This window comes from Ceratotherium simum, chromosome 31, assembly GCF_057802395.1.
Source record: "Ceratotherium simum simum isolate JZ-2026a chromosome 31, ASM5780239v1, whole genome shotgun sequence".
NCBI classification, from domain to species: Eukaryota; Metazoa; Chordata; class Mammalia; order Perissodactyla; family Rhinocerotidae; genus Ceratotherium; species Ceratotherium simum.
In genome coordinates this window covers 24,830,451-24,845,319 of record NC_141930.1, presented here as the reverse complement: position 1 = coordinate 24,845,319, position 14,869 = coordinate 24,830,451, and the positions used below count along the sequence as shown (strand labels likewise).

Sequence of the window (14,869 nt, the reverse complement as noted above, 5' to 3'; positions counted from 1 at the left end):
TGTTTCTTAGTTTCCTAACAGATTTTGTTGTTTGTGTTTATATTCAGCTAGTAAACAGCTCTTCATTTCTTTAGCAAGTTAGGTTCCAAATTTTCTGTAGGTATCTGGCCCTTGGCTTGTTTCTGCCACTTCTGGCTTGACAGTCTGTTGTTGAAATTCAGTTTCTACAGACAGCAAACATTTGTTTGTTGGAAAATGTGGTTTTTTCCCCCCTAAATGCCTAAATGTGTTGTGCTTAAAACTTTGATCCCTTTTGTACTGTTGTGGTTTTGTGTAGACCTAACTTTGAGTAAGTGGATGGATTCATTTTCATAAACATGAGTATGGTGTTCTGGTTCCTACAGTTTGCAGTGGGTTTTGAAAGCAACTTCATTGTTTTTAGTAATAAAAACCTTTTACAGTATTCACGTTATGCTGTCCAATCTCTGCAGGTGCTGAAGAGAAAATTTTGGAAGAGTTTAAAGAAACACACAATGCAGACTCTCCAGATTTTCAGCTCCAGGCGATGATCCAGGCTGCTGGCAAGCTAGTGCTGATTGACAAGCTGCTGCCAAAACTGAAGGCTGGTGGCCACAGGGTGCTTATCTTTTCCCAGATGGTGCGCTGCTTGGACATACTGGAAGACTACCTCATTCAAAGACGGTGAGGGCCACTGTACCGTAAGAATAAAAAGGAAATGAAAAAATGACCTTTCATGGGGTCCAGGTGGTTTACCTCGAAGTGACATTTGTGATAAAGGGGGTGAAGTGGGGAAAATGTGTCACATCTCTTTTTGAAAGCTTAGATGTACACGACAGCTACTCTGTATGATGACTGCAGTGGGATGCTGCATACTTTTGTGGGCAATTTTGTTTCCCATTTCTTTCTTTTGACCAGGGGAGAATAGTTCTTACCTAAAATTGAAATGGTTATTTTACTTAAGAGGTGTCAGCTATTTTTAGAGTTTAGATATTTCACGGGAGAGGAAGTAAAATGAAATTTAATCTTTAGGCATTTGACCAATTGTATGAAAAACTACAACAAAACCTATTTGCTTTGAAATTATTTCTGATAATATCATTCTGTTAATATATATCCCACATTGGAATACTTTCTTAAAAATAAAAAAAGGAACAAGTCTCTTGTAGCTGTTTGTCAGGCCTCCTTGTTAATCCTGATGTTTTCTAGGTACCCATATGAAAGGATCGACGGCCGAGTCAGAGGCAACCTCCGTCAGGCAGCTATCGACAGATTCTCCAAACCCGATTCCGATAGGTTTGTTTTCCTCCTGTGTACGAGGGCAGGAGGTTTAGGCATTAATCTTACTGCTGCTGATACCTGCATCATCTTTGATTCTGACTGGAATCCCCAAAATGATCTCCAGGTAAACGAGCAAGAAAATCTTCCTCGTGCCTTTTTCTTTTTTTTAAGTCATTCTACTATGACGGAGAATCGCCGGTCAAACCAATAAATTAAAGTCGTGTAGTCGCTCAGGTGGTGTCCCATGATAGGGGCAAATGAACCAACTAGTAATCAATTCATTAGTAATGTAGAAGTAATTTCTTAGTATGTTAACCCTCTCCTAAACTGCGCCTCTATTTATTGGAACAGATGCTCTCATAACTGACAATTGAGTCTTTTCTTTCTTTGGTAGCCATTAATTTCCTTTTCATTCCAGGCTCAGGCTAGATGTCATAGAATAGGACAGAGCAAATCTGTGAAAATCTACAGGCTGATTACAAGAAATTCTTATGAGAGGGAAATGTTCGACAAGGCTAGTTTGAAGCTCGGTCTGGATAAAGCTGTGCTGCAGTCCATGAGCGGGAGAGAAAGCGCTACCAATGGGGTAAACCATACTTGCCCAGATCGTTATTTATTCTGGCTTCTGACTTTATTTCGCTGATAGTGAGAAATTATCCAGCATCTGATTATTTTTTGACCTCAGTATTTTAAGCATATTTTGTCACATTTTCCTTTGTTATAATTCAGGTTTACCCTCTTGAGAAAAATGAAACATTTGTTTAGTCTACAAATATTTCAATTCTAAATTATTTTAAATATTTCTCTAAAACAGGTACAACAGCTTTCCAAAAAGGAAATAGAGGATCTTCTACGAAAAGGGGCCTATGGTGCCCTCATGGATGAGGAAGATGAAGGGTCTAAGTTCTGCGAGGAAGATATTGATCAGATTCTCCTACGGCGAACCCACACGATCACCATTGAGTCTGAAGGAAAAGGTTCCACGTTTGCTAAGGTGTGAATCGATCTGAAGACGCAGGTTTCCTATAGAAGTGTAATAGTGTAACGTTTATCTTGAAAAGTGCCCACAAGATGCGTATATAATGTTTACTTTATATTGCAAATGAAGAAATTATTACCTCTAATGAAGCCCCTAATTACCCCTATTACCTCTAGTGAAGCCCCTAATGCGTAAGACATTCTTTGTGTTTTGAGTTCTCTTCCATGTATGTGGCACCATTCGTCACCCTCACCGTGTCCTCATATCTGCTTCCCAGCTCCACAGCTAATCCTTTACCTGTGTCCTCCACCCCATCGTCTCCACTTCCTGAGCTCCTACTCCCTCATCGTCTTCCTTCTTTCCTGAGGGTCCTGATTCCTGGCGTAGCCTCTAAGAATGAATTAAGTCACTCCTATCTTGAAAGAGCCCCTCATCTGTTTTCCCCTCTGGCTGCGACTCCATAACTCTTCTTGCAAGGCTAAAATCCACACAAGCATTATCTACACCAGCTGTCTCCGCTGCCTCCCTTTCTACTTATTTTTCAACTTCCAGTTTGCACCCCTCCCCCACCTCTCTATCAGACCAGCTCTGGCAAAGGTCACCAGTGAGCACTGAGCCACTCTACCGAGAGCTCCTTCTGAAGCTTCACCTACGTGTTGTTCCACCCTTTCACACCCAGGCCCACTCTCACTTTCATTTTTAACAGCTTTATTGAAATTTAATTTACTTACCATAAAATTCACCTATTTTAAATGTACAATTCAATGCCTTTACTATATTTACAGACTTGTGCAGCTATCATCACGTCTAAGTTTAGACCATTTCCATCACCCCAAAAAAGTCCTCTTGCCCATTAACAGTCAGTCCTTCCCTCCTCCTTGTCCCCTTCCTCTTCCCCCTCCAAGTCCTTGGCAACCACTAATCTATTTTCTTTTTCTATAGATTTGCCCACTCTGGACATTTCATATAAATGGAATCATACAACATTATAGTCTTTTGTGTCTGGCTTCATTCACTTAGCATAGTGTTTTTGAGGTCCATCCATGTTGTAGCGTGTATCAGTAATTCCTTCCTTTTTATTGCTGAACAGTGTTCCATTATATGGGTATACCTCATTTACCAGTTCATAATGGACATTCGAGTTGTTTATCATTCACTAGTTAATGAGATTTGAGTTGTTTCCACTTTTTGGTTATTATGAAGAATGTTGTTATGAACATTTGTATACAAGTTTTTGTGTGAAAATATGTTTTGATTTCTCTTGCCTATATACCAGGAATGGAATTGCTGGGTCATATGTTAACTCCATGTTGAACCCTTTAAGGAACTGCCAAGACTGTGTTCTAAAGTGATTGTATCATTTTCCCTTCCCACTAGCAATGTTTTTGGGTTCTAATTTCTCCACATCGTCACCAATACATTTTATTGGCTGACTTGTTTTTTCAGTTATTTTATTGAGATCATAATAGTTTATAACATTGTGTAATTTTTGGTGTACATTATTATTTATCAATTTCTGTATGGACTTCATTGTGTTCACCACTAGTAGTCTGATTTTTATCCATCACCATATATATGTGCCCCTTTATCCCTTTTGCTGCCTCCAGCCCCTTCGCCTCTGGTAACCACTAATCTGTTCTCTTTTTCCATGTGTTTGTTTATCTTCCTCGTATGAGTGAAATCATGCAGTATTTGTCTTTCTCTGTCTGGCTTATTTCGCTTAACGTCATACCCTCAAGGTCCATCCATGGTGTTGCAAATGGGACAGTTTTCTCTTTTTTTATGGCTGAGTAGTATTCCATTGTATCTTTATACCACATGTTCTTTATCCATTCATCTATATAAGGGCATTTGGGTTGCTTCCACATCTTGGCTATTGTGAATAATGCTGCAGTGAACATAGGGGTGCATAAATGTCTTTGGATTGTTGATTTCACATTCTTTGGATAAATATCCAGTAATGGGATAGCTGGATCATGTGGTATTTCTATTTTTAATTTTTTGAGAGATCTCCATACTGTTTTCTGTAGTGGCTGCACCATTTTGCATTCCCACCAGCAGTGTATGATGGTTCCCTTTTCTCCACATCCTCTCCAACATTTCTTATTTTTTTGTCTTGGTAATTATAGCCATTCTGACAGGTATAAGGTGATATCTCATTGTAGTTTTGATTTGCATTTCCCTAATAATTAGTGATGTTGAACATCTTTTCATGTGCCTGTTGGCCATCTGTATATCTTCTTTGGAAAAATGTGTGTTCATATCTTCTGCCCATTTTTTGATCGGGCTGTTTGTTTTTTTGTTTTTGAATTGTATGAGTTCCTTTATATCTTTTGGATATTAAACCCTTGTCGGATACATGATTTGTAAATGTTTTGTCCCAGTTGGTAGGTTGTCTTTTCGTTTTATTCCTGGTTTCCTTTTCGGCTGACATGACTTTCACATCCTTTGTTCATCTTTTGAGTTGTGTTTTTATTATTGAATTTTAAGAATTCTTTATATATTCTGGGTAAAAATTCTTCATCAGATAATACAATTTGCAAATATTTTCTCCTAGTCTCTTCTTAATAGTGTTTAATTTTAATGACGCCCAGTTTACCCATGTTTTCTTTCATTGTTTTTACTTTTGGTGCATTGTCTAACCTAAGGTTACAAAGATTTGCTCCTATGTTTTCTTCTAAGAGTTTTAGAGTTTTCACTCTTAGGTTTAGGTCTGTGATCCCTCTCCAGTGAGTCTTTGTGTGTGGTGTGAGATAGGGGTCCAGATCCCTCCTTTTGCTTGTGGACATCCAGTTGTCCCAGCTACTTCAGTCTTGAAAGACTCTTCCCCTCTGGGCTCTGGCCCAACATCTTCTCCCTCACGTCTTTCAGCTTTTTTTCAGGTTCTTTCCTCAGTCCTCACAGGCACGTCAGATTCGGTATGTGCAAAACCAAATTCGGCCCCCCGTCCCTCCACCCTTTTTGTGAACATGCACACCCCTATTTGTTCCTCAGGTAACAGCATTCAGATGCCAAAGTTGGATGCAGAGGTTTTTCCTGGCTTCCTCCTCCTTCGTGCTTCACATCCGCCTAGATTCTAACTCATTTAATTTTATCTTTTAAAGAATATCTTTCTAGACTGGCTCCTGTTCTCAGGCTTCATTATTTCCTCCCTAAACTACTACAGTAGCCTATTCTACTCTGGTCTACCCTCGATGCTCCAAGACATTGGTGTGATCTAACAGGTGACTGGATATGATTGTATCCATCTTGAGATTATTCCCATTTTCAAAGAGCTCGCTCAGGATAGAGTTCGGACTCTGTTAACAGGACATGCAAAGCCCTGCTTGACCTGGCTTCTACCCACCTCACCAGTCTGACCTCTGGCTACTCCCCCGACTGCCCTCATCCCCTACCACACGACTCAATTGCCTTTCTTCTCCTCTGTGCCTTTGCACAGGCTATGCCTTGAACGTTTCCATGTGCTGAGCTTTTAACATTCTGGTCCAGACATTATATTCTGGAGAGCCTGTTCTCTCTTCCCAGCAATGCCTTCCCTGTACCCCTACCCCCACCGCCACCCTGCCTGACCTGGGTTAGGGCCCTCCTCTGTATATCAGTTACATCTGTACAGATCTTTCTTGCCTGTCATGTATTATGCTGCACTGTCATCTTCTGTTTCGTGATCTGTCTCAGCCCCTGGATAGTGAGCCACCTGAGGGACAGCCTCTCATCCTAGTCCCATCAGCCGCGGCGTCTGGCTGCAGTGGGAGAACGCGTGCGTGTCTGAGGGAATGAATAGGTGAAAGCTGCTTGGCGTTGTGCCGCTGAGAAAAGCATCTCAAAGTAATTCACGTTTTTTCCTCTTTAGGCCAGTTTTGTTGCGTCTGGAAATAGGACAGATATTTCCTTGGATGATCCAAATTTCTGGCAAAAGTGGGCTAAGAAGGCTGAATTGGATATTGATGCCTTAAACGGGAGGGTGAGTGAGCGGTCTCATTCAAACCTTATCTGATCTAACCTAAGGGTCCGCTTTTCAGAAATTTCAAATGTATCTGCTGTCTTTTTTAGAACAACCTGGTTATTGACACTCCAAGAGTGAGGAAGCAAACCAGGCTGTACAGTGCAGTGAAAGAAGATGAGCTGATGGAATTTTCAGACTTGGAAAGCGACTCTGAAGAGAAACCTTGCATGAAGCCCCGGCGGCCCCAGGACAGGTCTCAGGGTTACGCGAGGAGTGAGTGCTTTCGAGTTGAGAAGAATCTGCTTGTCTATGGGTAAGTTGGACTCATGTGAAAGATGGAATTTTATTTTTAAAATAGACTTCCAATTGGCGTAGAAACACTACATCTGTGTTTGTATTTCTGTGACTCCGCATGGCACAGTCAAGCAAATGCCTTTGCAGCAACTCGGACGGGGCCCGGAGTCATTTGGTTAAAGTGCTCAAAGTTGTTCAGATCCTCATGGATTTGAAGGGGTGCAAGTTTGTCCCTTAAGGAATTCCTTAAGGAATTATGTCAGACCCAAATTTACTTGTTGATTATTAACAACTCAGAACGAAGTCTCAAAATTACAAAATCTTTTCCTACTTTACTTTCACATAAAGTTTATGACTGTAGTAATCTTTTAATATTTTTCTGTTATAAAAATTTGTTTAAAGGCAATCATCTCACTTGTAAAGTTCTTCCAACTCATCTGAAACATAAATGGATGGTCATTTCACCTCTCTGAATGTGGTGTCTTTCTCCTGCTGGACTACAAGTTCTGAAAGGCAGGGTCCATATCTAATTCATCTCTGAATCTCCAGGGCACTCCCCACGGTGCTTGGAATGGCAAGGTCCTCAGTAAATATCTGAATCCAAATAAGAGTTCTCTAGCATAATGTGGGACTGTAGGCAAATTCCATTCAAATAAGAAAGTGCCACACAAATGATATTTCTACAGATCTGATGATATCCTGTCTTTGATCATTTCTTCCGGTGGATCATCATTAGTTTCAGAAGAAGTACGGACATTCTGTTAACATGGCATACAGGTCTCTTATCTGGCCCTTGTCTGTCTTGTTGGTCCTTTCCAGCCCAGACTTCTGTTAGGACAGACTGCTTCTCCTTCAATGTGCCGTGTTCTGTCCCACCTCTGTCTTTCCTCAGACCCTTCCCACTGCCTAAGGGCTTGCTTTTCCCCACACACATACCCAACACACAGACTTGATCTGCTCGACATCTCCTGTCCTTGGACGTCCAGGGCACCCTGCACCAGAGAGTCTGGCCTGCACTTTCCGTCACACTCATCACGTTGTTTCATGACTTTGTGAGTAGTCGGCCTCTCTTGCTAGAGCCCCAGTTACCAGCTCCTTGGGGGCTGGGGCTCTTTCTTTGTGTCCTCAGGGCAGAGTGCTGTGCCAGCAGACACACAGTGAGTGCTGAATCACTGGTTGTTTATGGAATTAATGAAGTTCAGCTGAAGCCCATCTTATGTCTCAGCAGCTATGTCACCTCTACTGATTATCTCCGGAAGCTGGACACTCTTTCCTGTCTGTTCTCACGTGGCGGAGAGACTCTCCCCATCTAAGCCCTTTGCCACTTGTGCCTGCTTCCATGTTTCAACCTAATGATCAAAGTTGAGAGTTTTGCTGGTAGCCCTGGAAATGCACCATAGTGACTCCTGAAGCTGAGAAGCACGCTCAGGGCACCCTCTCTTTCAGTGGAGCCCTTCCTCCTCCCATGGGCATCGCTACGTCTTGAACACCTACTGTGTGCTGGCACTGTGCTGGGATGTTCTCAGACACCAGAGACATAGCTGTGAGCAGGGCTGTTACAGTCCCCACCTCAAGGCAGGCAGGGGAACAAGTAGAAATGGCACTAAACTGTGACAATGCTGTGGCAGGGAAGCACTATGCAAATGGAGCACAGAAGCATGTCTCCTCTCCTTTAAGACACACTCCGGTATCATCTCCCCACTTCCGGGGCTAGATGGAATGAAAGAAGGAATTCACAGCAGGGGACGTGTATAGTCTGTGACTTGATGGAAATCATGAATTAACTGGGGTAAGAGGAAGTGTCGGGCGTTGGGCAGGGAAGAGAAGAGGGTTCCTGGCAGGGAGAACAGCGTGTCCAAAGGCCTAGAGGTGAGGGCCAGCCTTGCAATTTGAGGAACTGAGAGAAGTTCATAGAAGCCAGAGAGGACCAGACTGGGGCCAACGGCAGGGCCTGCTGGGGCGTGCACCGTGCTTCTCACAGGCGAGGCCTACCCACAGAGCACGGCTCTCAGTCCTCGAAGAAGGCAGTGGGGGGGCCCATTCCTATCCTGAGCACTGCCGCCCTGGGGGCCCAGTCAGCTCTATCTAACCTGGGAGAGGATCTGCCTAACTGCTGTGTGCGCTCACTCCACAGCACCCAGACGGAAGAACACGGCACCGTGTTTAATGTGGGTTGTGACCCTGAATAGATGGTTCAGGTTCAGCAGTGCCCTGTTCAGTTCTATCCACAGTCCTTTCTCCTACCCACTTTACATGAGGACCTGAGCATTGGCTGAACATTCTTCCTGTCAGTGGTCTTGTACTTGGGACTTAGCCCTCCCTATCTCAAAAGGAAACTCAAACCGGTTGACAGTTTTCATTAATTCTCACGGCATCCCTTTGAGGGGGATTAACGCAGCTGTACTTCTCAGCATTGCATCCTCGATTTGGGGTAGTCACACCCCGCTCAAGTCCCTGTTCATCTCAAATGGTTGGTCATCATGAAAACATGCAAACCATGACCGAGTGAAGCAGGGTCTAAAACGTCCAGGTCCCGGCTTGCTGTCGTGTCCTGAAAATTGCTGCCACTGCCTGAATCTGACTGGGCGAGCCTGTGTCGGGTTATTTCAGTGGCAGTTCAACTCCTGCTGGGGGAGCAGTGACCTTATGGCCCACTCTGTAACGGGTGTTTTTAACTCTTGCGCCCTAGATTGCCATCCTATCACCTGATGTAAAATATTGCTAGTTTTGACCCAAGATTTCCTAACACTGCTGCCTGGCTGTGAAAGTAAAGCCCCAGATCTAAGCTGAAGGGCACCATCTGCATGCTGAATGTTTGCTTTGCAGTTGGGGCCGGTGGACGGACATCCTTTCCCACGGACGCTACAAGCGTCAGCTCACTGAGCAGGACGTCGAGACCATCTGCAGGACCATCCTCGTGTACTGCCTCAACCATTACAAGGGGGATGAGAACATCAAAAGCTTCATCTGGGACCTGATCACGCCCACGGCGGACGGCCAGACGCGAGCCTTGGTCAATCATTCCGGTAGGTCTGCTTCATGCTCTTCGTGCTGCAGGGTCGCAGATTGCCGCCGGGGACCCTGGTGACACAACCGAGACCCCGTGTTTCCCTGCCTCATATGTCGAAATATCTGACTCTGACGCTGTAATTGGGGTTGTAAAGAACGTCTGTCGTTATTTTTACTGCGATTCTAGGTTTATCAGCCCCAGTGCCGAGGGGAAGGAAGGGGAAGAAGGTGAAAGCGCAGAGTGCGCACCCAGTGGTGCAGGATGCCGACTGGCTGGCCGGCTGCAACCCGGACGCCCTGTTCCAGGAGGACAGCTACAAGAAGCACCTGAAGCACCACTGCAACAAGTACGTTCTGGAAGGGCAGGTGGATGGCGCTGGTTTCCCTTCGTGTTCATGGATATATATACTATTATTAAAACTATTCAACTGTAGTCACTGTCTTTGCACAGCCTTACTGTTTTTCTTAAAACGTGATGCCACGTCGTGTGACAGCATACCTTTAGATGACCGGTTGTTTTTATTGTGGTAAAAGACATATGACATAATTTTACCATTTTAACCGTTTGTAAGTGTACAAGTCATTGGCATTAATTACAGTCATAATGCTGTGTACCCATCAGTACTATCTATACCTAAAACCTATTCACTGACCCCAATATAAACTCTGTTCCTATTAAACAATAACTTGTCCTCCCTCTTCCCCACCCCCAAGCCCCTGGCAACCACCATTCTACTTTCTGTCTCTATGAATTTGCCTATTTTGGGTACCTCGTAAGTGGAATCATACGAAATCTGTCTGGCTTATTTCACTTAGCGTAATGTTTTCAAGGTTCATTCATATCGTAGCTTTTACCAGAATTTCCTTCCTTTTTATGGCTGAATAATATTCCGTTGTGTGTGAATCATGGGTAGCTTTCTATGATCCCACCTTCAACTGACTGCTTTCAGTGGAAGGACTGGGGAGTTTACATGTTATTTTTTGCTTAATGATACCTCAGTTGCTGGCTTCTTTTTTTCTACCTATGAGCTTAGAATCATATTCCTTACCTTTAGTTCCAGAACCTGATTATATATAACTGAAGAGTATTGAATCTAAATTCATTTCATTGCTTGGAGCTCTGTTAACTGTCTACATATTAAACTACACCTAGACATCCTGATTCTTCCCTTGCTCTGAGCATGCATTTTTCAGTGTCGGTAGTACAGGCAGCCCTGCTACTGATCAGCTCTGCTACTTCCTAGCTTTGTGCGACCTTGGGCAAGTTCCTCAAGCTCTTTAAGACTCACTTCCTTGTTAGTCAGATAGAGTTCTACAGCAACTGAATGAGCAATTGACTGAGGTAGGATATAAGTAAATGAATGTGTATCTCTCTTTTAAGAAATAGCAATGCAAGTCTGAGCACAGAATACTGGCAGCATGCCAGGCCTTCATATGGCTCATCTGTTTGAGTTGTCTAAGAGGAGTAGTGCTGTTTTCTCCCCATTTCCCTGACAAGGAAACTGAGACTTGGGTTGAGTAACAGCTAGTCGAGGAGCAGAGCTGGATTGGAAGTGCAGGGCAGGTGAGGGCAGCCCTGCCCACCTCAGAAGCCTACCTCCTCCCCAGGTTGCCACACACCTCACGTGGAATGATACCTGGAGAATACCTGGTCCTCCCGGGTTGCACTGCCTCATCACTTTTTGAATTACAATAGTGCTTTCAGGGCCTGCCTTTGATCGCTATCCTTAGATTTTGACTGACAAATGTTTTCCTTTTTTGAGTCTTCAAATCCATTACCTCAAGCTGTTGGTGCCTCAGAAAGTTGTTACTGCTGTAGCATAATAGTTTTCCCTAAAATCCTGCCCTGCTTATAGCTATGAGAAAACTTCTGTTTCCTTGTGGTTTATGTGAACTTTGGGTCAATAGCCTTGTGAGTTCTGGATTCAAGCAAACTAGAAGTGAAGTGGTTTAGTGTGGGAACAATGGCGTCTGTTCCCGTTCTAATGGTAGTAATAGCTTCCGGAGGGTACTCTCTCTACTTAGTATGTGAGAAGTGACTGGTATTCTTCACATCTGTCCACTTGGTCTCAGAAGACTGGCAATGCCTTCCATCTCCTCTCTGGGACAAGCAAGTAGTCCACTTGGTCTTCCTAGTGTATCATGCCCTGAGACTTCTTGGGATCTAAAGTGAGGAAATATTTATGCCTGGTAAGACAGAAATGAGAGCCACATTGGGGGACCTCCTAGAACATCGCCAGCAGGTTCTCTTCAAGCGCTTCAAGATGATGAGCGACAAAGACAGAGGAACTGTCTCGGGTTACAGGAGATGAAGGGCAGGACAGTTCAGTGCTGTGCATGGACCTGGGCTGGATGCTGGTCCGGAAAATGGTCACTGGTGGGGCAGGCAATGCAATGCGAATGAGGTTGGGGACTCAGTAGTCCGTCTTCCTTAGGGTCAGGCCACCTCCCGTCTGCACTGTTATCCTCCCAGTGCCCACCGTGTGCTCCACGGGGCGCTGAGCTTGCCAGGTGCATTGGTTTGAATTTTTCCTCTGGAAGAAGGGTGACATTTATTGTTAGTTCATGAAAGTTTCCACATAACTAAAATTCCTCTCGAAGAAGAAAACTTTTTCTTCTACTTGAAGGGAGAAAAACCATTAGGATCACTTCCACTGTACTGAGTTTTACTGTGAATAAAAGAGAATCCCGCCAAAGGTGAAGGGTATTTCCTGTGGAACTACCCTTTCTGAGCCTCCTCTTCGTAAGGTGACCCTGGCCAGCAGGTTCTTCTCCAACCAGAGAAGAAACAGGGCACCAGCCACGGAGGCCCGTACTGTCACTTTTCTTTAGTCGGTTCAGTGCAGCACAGCCAATGCTTAATCTTACCAAAAGAAAGAAATCTTAAAAAATTAAAATGAGTTATCCAAAATGATTGCTTACCTTGGAGCATTTTCAGGTGTTTACAGCCTCACACTTTGCGTGTCTAGAGCCCACGGTGGCCAGGAGCAGACTTCTGGTGGAGAGGGAGGGGTGTCGTGGGGTACCTATTCACGTATGATTAGGAGTGGTCTGTTTTGGTGAAGCTGCCCCTGGTTGCCGTTTTGGTGTTTTCAAGGATAATTGCCGTGTCCTGGAAAAACAGTGTCAAGTGGTGGAGTCAGAAGGCCTAATTCCAAGTGGGCCATGCTCAAGGTGACTCTGTGACCTTGTATGTGTCACTGCTATTTCCCTCAGTTTTCACATATGTAAAATGGAAATTGTAACCTGTCCCACTTCGTGCTAGGGTTATTGTGAAGATCAAAGGAGCTAGTTTATGTAGACGTGGTGCATGGCTTGTGAAGGGTTCTGTAAGTATGTGATGGGATTACCCGGCTTGGGAAGTAGCGCTTGGTATGGGTTGCTCACGGCCTGGGAGGGTGTCTTCAGCTCTTAGTCCCACCTGCGCTCCAGGGGCTGTTCAACAGGAGATGCCAGACTCGGAGTAGACACAGGCCTTTGGGATTTACCAGGTGGGCTTTATTGAAAGAATTATGTTTTAAGCCACGGAGGCAATCCAAGTGAGACTGAAAATCTGGTTCCTGGAATTCCAAGCGTTTTTCAAGACTGATTCCTTGAAAATAGCTAAGAACTTCAATGAATTAGGCACATTTTCATCTCCTTGGTAAATTTTTATTATTATTTTTTAAGCTACAACTTAGGCTTCCAGGTAATATAACCTAGAAGGAATAAAATATGTCTACTATTCCTTAAGGGAGAAGAGTGAGGACCCACCCCTACCCCAGCCCCATCGCCATCTTCCTTTCTCAGAAGCAAAGTTGTATAATCTGAAAAACCTGACATTCCATATTGAGGGTTTATTGTAAGGTAGTAAAACCAGATTTTATATCTCGTTTATTCCTACAACTTCTGATGTGCTTCCAAAAATGGTATTAAGGCAGCAGCTGAGGAAATTTTATGAGATAATGAAGCAGAACAGTTACTGAAAGCCATCTGCTCAGTTGTTTACAAACTTGCTTCAGTACTTCAGAGGCAATGGTAGGGTACGTGTCTAAACTTCACAAGCTGCACTAGGTAGAACTAAATGAAGTGCGCCTGGGCCGGGCTGAGCGCAGTCCCTCTCTGTGCAGTGCGAGCGGTTGCCAGGCAGGCCTGTTGGAAGCCAGCAGAAAGCACCACACAGAGGTGATTATGTGCCACCATCTGTCACGCTTCAAGCCTACCATACAGCATGGCTAATCAGCCTTGGCAGGATGATGGATGAACAGCAGCAGCTGCCAAAAGCCACTGTTGGCAAACAGTCCTGAAGTTAAGAACTTTTTCCCCCCTCTGTCTTCCTCTCCAGGGTCCTGCTGCGTGTCCGCATGCTGTACTACCTAAGACAAGAAGTGATAGGAGACCAGGCAGATAAGATCTTAGAGGGTGCTGACTCAAGGTTAGTGCAAGCGCACATTTGTTCTGTGCCTCCCTGCAATAATCCGGGTAGTTGGAAAACATCACGGATTGTGTTTCAAAACCTTCATAAACCATTAGTAGCGCATCTCCTTTTTTGCATCTTGAATACATTATTTGTCCTGTGAGCTTGGGGATGTGATGAGGATTGGGAAAAGCCTATTTGTATGTACGTGTGTACAGATAAGAAGGTGTGAACTAAATTGCTGGTGTTCTGAGATGACCTTTAAAATGGGACACTGTGTGATAAATTCATTTCCGATCACGGTGGAAAGTGACTGACTTATGCCCTTTCTTTTAACCTTTGCTCATTCCTCCACGATGCTCAGGTGCTTATCGGGGGAAGGGGGCACGTGAGCACGTGGGTCATGTTCGTTACTTGGAATTCTTTTTTAATACTAGTGTTTGTTTTAACTATTCCATAAACACTTGTCTTTATAGTGAAGCCGACGTGTGGATACCTGAACCTTTCCATGCTGAAGTCCCTGCCGACTGGTGGGATAAGGAAGCAGACAAGTCCCTCCTAATTGGAGTGTTCAAACATGGTAAGTGACATTTCTGTTTGACCACATCTTGACTGTGTGGCTTTGTCTTTATTTACAGCTCTTTGCATAACTCTTTTCCAAAGTCATAATATTAATGAGGATAGTTCCAAAGGGCTCTTGGCGCCTACCATTTTCCTGTACTAAAAATCTAATATGAACTGTAAATATCAGATGCTGTTTTTGAATGTTTGTCGAGTATTTGAGAAGAAAACATTTCTTTCTTGGCTGTAAATAAAACCCAGACCGTATTTGTTTTAATAATAGCCCAGTTGTCCTATAGCTCTCCCTAAACTTTGCTTCCAGCACGGCTCCCCTTGCTAGCTCTGCCAGCCCGTGTCAGAGTGGACGGTGGGCTTAACCTCTGCTATTAATCTGTACAAGTGCCTCCTGGGCTTTGTTCCAAGCAATATTTCACAAATGTCAGTGCCG

The 14,869-nt window shown here is 44.0% G+C and overlaps 1 protein-coding gene across 2 annotated transcripts in view; it reads left to right on the top strand.

Moving 5' to 3' along the window:
* The window catches only part of CHD7 (chromodomain helicase DNA binding protein 7), a 184,121-nt gene that overhangs the window by 153,306 nt on the left and 15,946 nt on the right, over window positions 1-14,869 (top strand). For both annotated transcript variants that reach the window (XM_014791554.2, XM_004435730.3), the window contains exons 16-25: window positions 432-642; window positions 1,168-1,363; window positions 1,658-1,825; window positions 2,054-2,233; window positions 6,069-6,179; window positions 6,269-6,474; window positions 9,282-9,481; window positions 9,652-9,811; window positions 13,789-13,878; window positions 14,337-14,440. In XM_014791554.2, the coding sequence (XP_014647040.1) occupies window positions 432-642; window positions 1,168-1,363; window positions 1,658-1,825; window positions 2,054-2,233; window positions 6,069-6,179; window positions 6,269-6,474; window positions 9,282-9,481; window positions 9,652-9,811; window positions 13,789-13,878; window positions 14,337-14,440 (1,626 nt within the window). The remainder of the gene's footprint in view (window positions 1-431; window positions 643-1,167; window positions 1,364-1,657; window positions 1,826-2,053; window positions 2,234-6,068; window positions 6,180-6,268; window positions 6,475-9,281; window positions 9,482-9,651; window positions 9,812-13,788; window positions 13,879-14,336; window positions 14,441-14,869) is intronic.